General features: G+C 37.2%; 1 protein-coding gene across 1 annotated transcript; it reads left to right on the top strand.

Moving 5' to 3' along the window:
- Nucleotides 1–3027: 3027 nt before the first annotated feature.
- Nucleotides 3028–9609, top strand: pdcb (phosducin b). The gene is made up of 4 exons (XM_033965322.2): nucleotides 3028–3122; nucleotides 6961–7027; nucleotides 7246–7397; nucleotides 8993–9609. The coding sequence occupies exons 2-4, from the start codon at nucleotides 6982–6984 to the stop codon at nucleotides 9503–9505; spliced, it is 711 nt and encodes a 236-aa protein (XP_033821213.1). The 5' UTR covers nucleotides 3028–3122; nucleotides 6961–6981; the 3' UTR covers nucleotides 9506–9609.
- Nucleotides 9610–10223: the final 614 nt, after the last annotated feature.

The following is a 10223-nucleotide window of genomic DNA, read 5'->3' as shown; positions in this document are numbered from 1 at the left end:
GGAGCTTTGGAGATGCAAACAGACTAATAATAAAGGATTACTCAGACGTGCGTGAATGAATCAAAACACAACTCCAGGTCTGTTTTTGAGGAGGTAACACGGCTTAAAGTTCACAAGAGTAAAATTTATGAGGTATTAATGTAGAATCTTTAAAAATGTAACATGGGACAGACATTTAAAAGCAACATAAGTCTTAGTGATAGAACAGGAAAGGGTCTAATCTGCAGGGTACTTTTAGATCAACCTGTGCAGAGAAACCAGTCAAATGCCCCCCCGCTGACTGACATGCATACTGCCTAAGTCCAAATACAAAAGAATGGTAAGCTTTTAAGCCAATAAATACAGGACACAGACAGAGAGGCAAGGACACAAGTCAAACACTATATACGACTGCATGTGGGGGCGGGGCTATAGGGGAGATCGTCACAATGTACACCCAGTGCTGACTAGCCAATGGTATATATAATGTTTCCATGGGTTTAACTGTTGCTATAGTGATTAAAAACTCACTAAACTAAATATTCTAACTTTTCAATGGGAAAAAGTCTCTAAACTTTTAAGACTTTCAAGGGATGACTTATTGGATATTTGCAAATAAATGTGTATGCCTTATGAACAGTGGTGAAAGGTAACAAAGTAAAAGTAGTAAAAGACTGTGCTTAAGTAGTATTTGTTAGGTATCTGTACTTTACTTAAGTACATTTTGCAGTGGATACTTTTTACTATCTGTACTTTCTACTCCACTACATTTTTAAACTGGATCAAAAAAGTACTTTTCATATCATTTAAGGGGATTTTTTTTTATCATTTTCGTGGTAATATGTTGACTAAAGTTTTCGAGTTCAAGCATTGGCTTTGAGCAAAAAACAAAACAAAAAAGACATACAAAATTCATAAGAAAAATAAAGAAATTGATTTGTAATGTTTCTGTTGACCAAAATATGTATCAATTTTTTTAATCATTTTTTATCAATATCACTACATCTAACACTTGAATGACAGATGAATAACACTCTAAAAGTACATTTTTAAACAGGTACTTTAATATTTTTACTTAAGTAGATTTTTTCCTGTGACTTTTACTTTTACTTGAGTAACTTTTTGCCTCTGTATCTGTACTTTTACTTAAGTACCTCTTCCACCACCACTTATGAAAAAGATTTTCAAATACCATAGTGATTTGTTAAAAGAAGAAAAAAAAAAAAAAAGCAAAGACTTCCACCAAGGCATTGCTATAAAAGTCGCAATGTGATTTATAACTAAGACCAGCCTAAATATACATTGCCTTGGTGGAGGTATGAACATGAAAATGATTTGAAAGTCCGTTTGGTCTCGGTAATTCTTTACGGTGCAAGGTTTTGTCCTTACTAACCTATATAATATTCTAATTTAGCCATTAAGTTGTCATTGTTGGGTGTTTTAAATCGCTAATCTTAAATAGAACTGTAGGGATCCACTGACGATGTTGCCAACTGGGCTAATGCCTTGTCAGCGGCACTTCCTGACACATGGTGAATTTGCTTTTTGGCAAACAACAGTAAGTCACGGTGTCTCGGCTAAATAATGGCACAGTAGTTTATAATATTTTCAGGTTATTTGTTGCCATGGGCGCCGCCATTGTCATTCGGGTTGTATTATTTTGCATGGGGCTGCTGATCTTGACAGGAAATAACTATATAAGGACTACAGAGCTGTTTTAAAGACTCCCAAAGAAGTGTTGACATGTTGGTGCACATGGACATAGAGCAGTTTACACAAATCAACCTGCTTTATCCTCCTGAGACCCGGTGTCCTCATCTGTGGACAACACATTTTGGGTTGTTTAGGCCACAGTGACAACAGCAACAAGAAAATGTTCAGTTTAGAATATTTATTTATTTTTTATTTGTATTTAATTTTTTGTATTTAATTTTTTTAATTGTATTTCAATTAATTTATTTTATTTATTTTTTATTCAATTTTTATTTTTATTTAAAGGCATATGTCATCCTGCACCTGTCAGCAGCACAAATGAGACACATTGTTCCTAGAGGCACAATTGTTTCTCTATACAAATAAAGTTTAATTGATTTTGTTTTTTTTACACAAAATGTATGTGTTCAAGCGCTTAATAGTTTTTGCAAATGAAGTCCTGCAAGGGCTCAGGTCTCAGGAGGTTATATCATATTGAAATGAATGGGACTCCCAAAAGTGTGGTTTAGTAACGTTAAGAGGCAAAGGTGGCTGAATAAGGTCAATACTGAAATTAAAACGCTTTTACACCTACATGTAAGAGGGGTTGCATCTCATAAAGCTAAAAATAAACACAACTGCTGGTGGTAATTTTGTCTACAAGCCAATAATCTATATGTTTTATTATACCAATAGAAAAAAAATATCTTTGCTTTGCTATCTTACTTCAGGTGTCGCATTAAGCCATCTCAAGCAAATATTTGTTTTGTAAATTCTAACAAAATTTGAATTTTTCGCGCTACGTTTCTTAACAGCCAATATTCGGACTTTCCCACAACTGTTTCTTTTATGTCTCCATTCAGCTTATCGTCTATCTCCCTTTCAAGTAAATCTAGGAAAAGAATCAAAAGAACATGAAAAGCTTTGCTTTTCGATCATTAAAAGTAGCCTACTTAGTGCGCTGAACAAGTCATAATTTCAACATCCATCTGCAAACACAGATGGATGTTTGTGCTCAGAATAATGTGAAACCTTGTGATGTTTCACTTTGTCAGCCTTAAGCAAAAGCTGTTACAAGCAAATTCTGTCATGTGTTAGTGCAGAAAAGACCAATTTATCCAGTGCAATTTATCCAGAGATTTAACCCTTTATGTAACAATAGACTCCAATTGTCTAACTGACTGAGATCAAATTACAAGTTGCAGTTTCCAGGTTTTGAATTTCGTCAGCACAGGCTTCCACATTGTTGGAGTTATATCAAGAGCAGTGGCCGCTAATTCCCAAATCCTCTTACGCTCTGGGTTCTATTTCTGTTGGTCTATAGGTCTTTTTTGAAAGCTTGGTGAGAACAAGCTGATTGGTTGGAGAGAGCATACGCATGACAAGCACAAGTCAGGGTCCAGACAGCTGAGAAGGGAACGCCAAACAGCAACTGGTGCGCTGTCATAAGGGTAAGGACAATTCATTTCAGGATTTCTGTATTTTTGGCTATTGCTTTGGTTGTTGTTGTTTATGCAATGAAAATGAAGGACTTTACAGGTGCATTATGTAGCTTTTCTTGTTGTTTCCATGGACATGTTATCACTTGTCTTGCAATGTTCCACAATATAAACATTTAGCCTATTTGCATTTGAGTTTTAATGCTACAAAATACATTGAAAACTGTGAGCAGCGTTGCTTCTCCATAGATCTAACCTGTAAGTTGGCCTAATGGCGTTACCTGCTTGGCTTCATTAAGTTAAATAGGTTGAATGACATAGTGTGGAACAATGTAGGCAAAGCAATATCATTTACAAGGAAATAAGAAAGGTTTCATAGTGTAAAGTGTAAGAAAAATGTGCATTTATATATAATGAGTGAGTACCAAAATGTGCCTGTACAAAGCCATGTGTTTTAGCCTGCAATGGATCAAACTACTATAAGAACTGCTGATTATCATTTACAGGTGTACTGTACCTTACTGTTACCTTTTCTATTTTTACAATCCGCTACTGTTTGTGAATTTACAGCTTCTATCTGCTAATAACTCCTGTGTGTGCACCAATCATACAATAAATATCAACACAACTAAACTATTTGACTGCAGGAATATTGTAAATATTTGAAGATACACAAAAATACTGAGGCTCATGTTAGACTGTCATTTTAATCCTAGTATGTGAAGCCCAGCTCTGGTCACATACAATGTACTGCTCCACTTTCATAACTGTCAAATGGCTCAGACAGTATTTACAAAAACGAGTATGCTTTTGAAACTTAGCTTTTTTATACTGAGAGACAAAGTCAGAGCCATATTTGTTGGGTGAGAGTTCTTCTGTTCCTCCTTTTTCTCAAAAAATACCAAAATGAATCCTAGGAAGATCCATGTGAGAATCAACTAGGCCAAGACTAGGCCAAAGTCGACGACTGAACTGTCTCCTCTGTCACGAGACAAAGACGTGGACAAATACATGTGCTCCAAGACAATGCATATTGTACTGTACCATAAATTCAAACTTGTGAGTCCTGCTCAGACCTGATTGTCGTTACTTTGGGTAGAGTAGAGTAATATACAGTTTTTAATGAAAACGGTAACTTTTTACAGTGCTCCTTTAAATGTCTGAGTTTGAGTGTGATTTCAGTTACATCCATAATCTTATGGCAATTTTCATTTTTACTTGCACAAAAGTGGTAGTTAATTTTAACAAATTACTGAACAATGCATGATTTTCAAGCTTCAGGATTTAACTAACTACTAAATGTATTTAGTAAATGCAATAGAAACCTGCTTGAACAACGTGCTGATTGTGAACTTAGTCATGGGTCTGTAACTAATGGACAGCCACAAGTACGGCTTGATTTACAATGATAGTTTTGTTTATTCAACGCACCAAATGTAGTCTTCTATGCAATGTGTTTAAGTGCGGAACATTGACATTTCATTTCTTGTTGGCAGAACTTGTACAAAAACACATGGTAATATAAAACAATACTATTATTGTATACAGTACTCATAATGACATTCTGTGTTGTAAAATGAGTCTTTTTATTATTATTGTAATACTGAAATCATTATCGAGAATCAAGGCTTTTCCTTAGTATTGAAATTTTACATTTTGTATTATAACAAAACTACAATGGACAGTCTAGCAGCAAAAAATTCCACAACAAAGCATCAGGATCATTCAGTTTAAAGGTGCTGTACCTGAGACAGGACTAGCTCATTTTATATTCCACTTACCTGCACACATTCAGAGCATCCTAATTACTCACAGTGACAAGCTTATGAGCACTTTTCATCATTCTAGTATTGCTGCCACAGTAATGCTAACAACTAGCATGCTAACACGCACTTCCTGATCATCGCACAATAGAATGCATTTTAAACAGCACGCAGCAAACTTATTTCGACCCCAAGAGCTGCTTATAAAATATATCTGTACTTTACTGAAATACATTTAAAAAACAGCCTCAGGTCTTTTAAAGCCTAAACTTGAGCTAAACTATAGACTCAATAAATTCATTTGTTAACATTGCAAGCCAAGATCCAATAGTGAGTGCCTTTTTTTGGTCACTCTAGGGCTAATAAGTAGAAACTTGGGCGTGCGGATGTAGGGTTTAGGAAGTGGATGCGGAGAGCAGGAAAAGCACTGCGCTAATTGAAACTCTTAAGGATCGGACATTTAATCCAATGAGATATCAGCTCTGCACACGTCACGCTTCCATTGTTGACATCATCCAACTCCTTATTTGGCACTGACCAAGCCAGTCATTGAGGACCATTAATAGGATAGACAGCCAGGGGTCAAAGGTTAAATTGATTTGAATGTGACTGTGTGGAAGGCAGTGAGAAGAACTTTGAAAATGTGTTTAGTTTATTTAGAATACAATGGTGTCAAAATACTGCAGTGTTATCTAATTCATAGAACTGTACTTTGCCATGAAATATCCGAAAAGGTAAATTCACAAATACCGAGCCTGATCATTTTCATTACTTACTTGACCAAGGAACTCACTGGTTTACAATTTAAATCAGCATTTTAACAACATTTAAGCTTCCCCTCATCTGTATTAAATATAATTGGCCTAGTTGTTGTTATGCCATCTGAAACTCTGATAACTTTGCATACTTTAAAGTTGACTTGTATTATATTATAGCGTAAAAATGCAACATAGGAATAAAACAGTTTTGTTTGTTGCACTGTTGCATTCATTTATTACTGGTCATCTTGTGTTGGTTAAAACAAAGCTAAATGCACAGCTTGATCAGTTGCTGCACAGAAATCCTCTTAGACAACATTACTTTAATTGAAATAGTCTCACAAATGCATACACAAATTATAATTATTCTCAGACTATTTGTACTTATTCACTGACACATAGTCACTAACTGTACTTTCATTTAATTCTTTGAAATGGGGTTAAAATGGTGCAGTGTGCAACATTCAAAAATCAAGTATACGAAGGCCCATAACATGTCTCCATGGAGATACCATTGTTTTGCCTGAAGTGTTCAACATTATGGAATAAGATGGTGAAACCACCACTCCAGGTTACTGGTCAGATCTGTGGAGAGGCAATCCAGCTCACAGTAAGAATGCATCTTTTGCATTGTCATTAATTATAAAGATGCCTGCAATAAAATGAATGCAAGACACTTCAAAGAGGTTTATTTTGGGTTTCCAAGTAAAGTTTTTTTGACAGACCAGTGTGTTGTTTACACATACCCTGACATGTCTCAGATGCTTTTTGCATCCTTACTCAGAAAGATTACATGAAGTTATGGTGACATGTCTTGCCAGCTGATTTACACAGAATTTGGTGCCATGTGCCGTCCGATTTCTCCAGGACAGCATCCAGGTCCTTGAAAGTTGATAGGCCCCCTCGTCCCTGTTTACTGTGCTGTGGACTGTGTGGGCTCCGGATCTCAAGAGTCTCCTTTATCCAATGTTTGTGTTACAACATTACACACATGGGATGTTGGAGATGGCGCTAGTCCCTTACCATGCAGGTAGGAACATGGCGCCAAAATCTGTGTAAATCAGCTGGCAGGACACATCACCGTAACATCATGTGACCCTTCTGAAGAAAGATGCAGAAAGCATCCGAAACATGTTAAGGTTTGTGTAAACAACACACTGGTCTGTTAAAAAGAACCTTTATTCAGAAAAAATGAATGATACATTTCATGTGTTACTGTGGAATATTCCAGGAAAAGAATAACATCTCCATGGAGAGAAGCATGTGTGGATTCTCCATCAGAAATGTTACATTCTGCATCTTTAATGACTGTATTTTTTGTGTGTGCAGGTAACGATACCATCGGCAAAAATGTCTGACCGACTCCTGGACCTTGATGAAAGTGCAACCCAAACAGGTGAAGTAACATAAATTCATAGAAGTCTTTAACATAATTAACACCTCTTTAGTAACATTCATCATGTCTTCGGTTATGATAGTTTAAAAAGTTATGAAGTTATTATAAAGTTATGTGACTAAAAGAAAATAAGTGACTTATTCATTTTGAGTAATACCAAGTACTCTGTTCATTCGTCCTATAAACTTAAAGTGGACGTGTTGATTGGTTTTGCGCAGGGCCGAAGGGTGTGATCAATGACTGGCGGAGGTTTAAGCTGGAGAGCATGGATAAGGAGAGTCTTCCTCCAGCCAAGAGGGAGCTGCTCAGACAGATGTCCTCCCCCGGCAGGCCCAAAGAAGGGGACAACATCGCTGAGCAGAATAGAAAGGTACAGCTCTCTACCACATAATAAAGGCTGCATTCATACAAGTCCATCAAAACTGGCACCAAACCTGGACTAGAAGCACCCAAGCCAAGTACAAAAAAGGAAGTAATCAGGATCAAACCAGGATCAGCCTGTATAAAATGTGCACTATGTAACTTTTCTTGTAGAGGCCTGAACAATTTTGGAAGAACTAATTGCGATTGTGACTAGATTTGCCATTTATGTTTTAATAATATGATTTAAGGTTCACATTTTAGAATTGGCAAAAAGACTGAAATATGAACTGATAAACTAATACAAAAAACACATTTCAGAACATGTTTGTGCTGATCTAAACTACAGGGTTACGTGTTTTTATGCAGAATAAGACAGGATATTTTGTTGTTAGTGAAGAAATGATGGCACTTCATAAATTTCAGCCTTTGCGATTTACTAACTGCGTCTATTCAAATTGCTATTTCTATTCAATTGATGCTTCACCAGGAATGTTCCACTGTGTGTCCTTAAACATTTCTAGCTTCATGGATACAAGATGGTAGTACCGCCAGACAAAGTTACAGGTCAGATCTGTGGAGAGGCAAGCAAACTCATGGTAAAAAAAAAAAAAAGCATGTTTTTCAAGATATTTGTTTGAAAATATGCATTACCAACATCTTTAATGCCATACTGTGGAACATTCCGGGCAAAGCAACAACATCTCTATGGAGACAAGCAGGTGGCAGGCCTCTCACGAGATAAATGACCCAGCAAGATGTAATTCTGCACTTGGGGGCAAAAACTAAATTGAAATATTATTAAGTAGAACGTCATTTTTTTACATAGAAGAAACAAAATTGAAAGCATTCAGAATCACGAGGGTTGATGTTTAGGCAAAACCAACATTTTTCTAAATACTGTAACTGATTATTCTTGTGCAGTTTTAGCTGTAGCATAGAGCTTTCTGCAGTCTCTGTTATTCATGTATTAGCCTTTATCATACCAAACCCTGGTGTTATGTGTCCTGAGTTGACCAGGTCCTTAAGTTGCTTTAATATCTTGATCATGGGCCTGCCAAATGTACAAGTGCTTATTTGTTCTGTATGTGTTCAAAAGAACTATAAAGGCCTCATGGTGCAGTCATACAGTCATGTCGGGTCTTGTGCTTAAAGGCTTTACATTAAATCCCTGAATGAACTCAACATTTCATTCATTTGAAACTTTCTTAAAATAACTCACGAGAAACTGGAAAAAAAAAAATGTGAATGTTGTTTTAGGACAGATCTTTGTGTATAACAACCCAAACAGTGACTGCATCTAATTATAAAGTGTTTTATTGTTAGAGAATCAGGATGTGTGCATTAGCATGTTACTCGTTGTTAGCATTAGAAAAAGTTGTTGAAAAGTTGTGAAAAGAGCTCATAAACTCTTTTTTTAAAAGCGTCTTTTAAAGGTTTATAAGCATTGTAAAGGTAACATCAACTAGCCCGCTGCGGACATTTTTACCTCAAGAACTGCTTTAACAATATATGTGTACTGGGGCAAGACAGTTTTGCTGAAAGAAAAAATAAAATCATGGACCTATAAACCCTGTAATAAATAACTCGTCGTTTTTCCTCCAGATGAGCGTTCAGGAGTACGAGATGCTGAAGGAGGAGGACGAGGGCTGTCTGAAGAAGTACCGTAAGCGCTGTATGCAAGAGATGCACGAGAAGCTGAGTATCGGACCCAGGTTTGGGGGCGTGCACGAGCTGGAGAACGGAGACGCCTTCCTCGAGGTCATAGAGAAGGAGCACCACAGCACCCTGGTCGTGGTCCACATATACAAGCTGGGCCTCAAAAGCTGTGAGGACCTCAACCACTGCCTGGACTGCCTGGCCACAGAATACCCCACAGTCAAGTTCTGTCGGATCAACGCTGTATCCTCTGGGGCATCTGAGCGTTTTTCTGATGATGTTCTGCCCACTCTGCTGGTTTACAAAGCCGGAGAACTCATCGGGAATTTTCTGGCCTGTACGCAGCACCTAAACCAGGAGTTTTTTGCTACTGATGTGGAAGCTTTTCTCAACAGTTATGGTTTGCTGCCCGAAAAGGAGCTACCATCTTTGGAGGATGACGAGGAGAATGTTGAGTGACTGCCGTTATAACTATGGAGAGGATGACTGTAAGGGCTTTCAGATATACCAAAGACTATTGATACCTTTCAGCTGATGTCAACAACACTCTATGTGAAGAAAGACGGGGGCTAACTGGAGACACTGCTACGTCTGAAGCTCTGTTACTCAACTTAGAGTTTAATTTGAGCTTTGTTTTTAACACAATCTGACCATAAAGAATTTACTTAGTTGGGACTGCAACAGGTTGTACTGTTCCCTCACTCACAAGCTAGCGTTAGCAACAGCTCTTCATTTAGTCAATCATGTTTTTTGTTGAAAATCACCTAAAAAAAAAAAAAAAACAGGACTATGGACACTCGTTTTGATCACAGGCTCCTGAAAATGTGTTCTTTAAATCCATTTTGATTTCAGACTATGTAAAACCTCATCAGGCTGTTTGCTAATGAATACATTGTGTCACCATGGTAACTGCTGAGCATTCTTCCATAGACATACATGCTCCCCAATGTGATGTCACTGCAAAGTATCAATACGACCAGCAGATTGTCTTCTATAGCCCATTAGAATGTGAGTGTTATCCACGGTCTGATAAAAACGCTGCCAAGGCTGGTTTCACTCATGGTTTTGGATGCTGCGGTTGCCGTGGTCGATAAAGTTCTTGGAAGTCATAAAAAAATCTAAAATGATAAAATAACTGACCCAACATAACCTCGTTCATGTCATATGAGAGAGCATT

The sequence above is a fragment of the Periophthalmus magnuspinnatus genome, chromosome 4, assembly GCF_009829125.3.
Source record: "Periophthalmus magnuspinnatus isolate fPerMag1 chromosome 4, fPerMag1.2.pri, whole genome shotgun sequence".
NCBI classification, from domain to species: domain Eukaryota; kingdom Metazoa; phylum Chordata; class Actinopteri; order Gobiiformes; family Gobiidae; genus Periophthalmus; species Periophthalmus magnuspinnatus.
The sequence above is the reverse complement of the archived record's forward strand: the minus strand, read 5'-3'. Positions and strand labels throughout refer to the sequence as shown.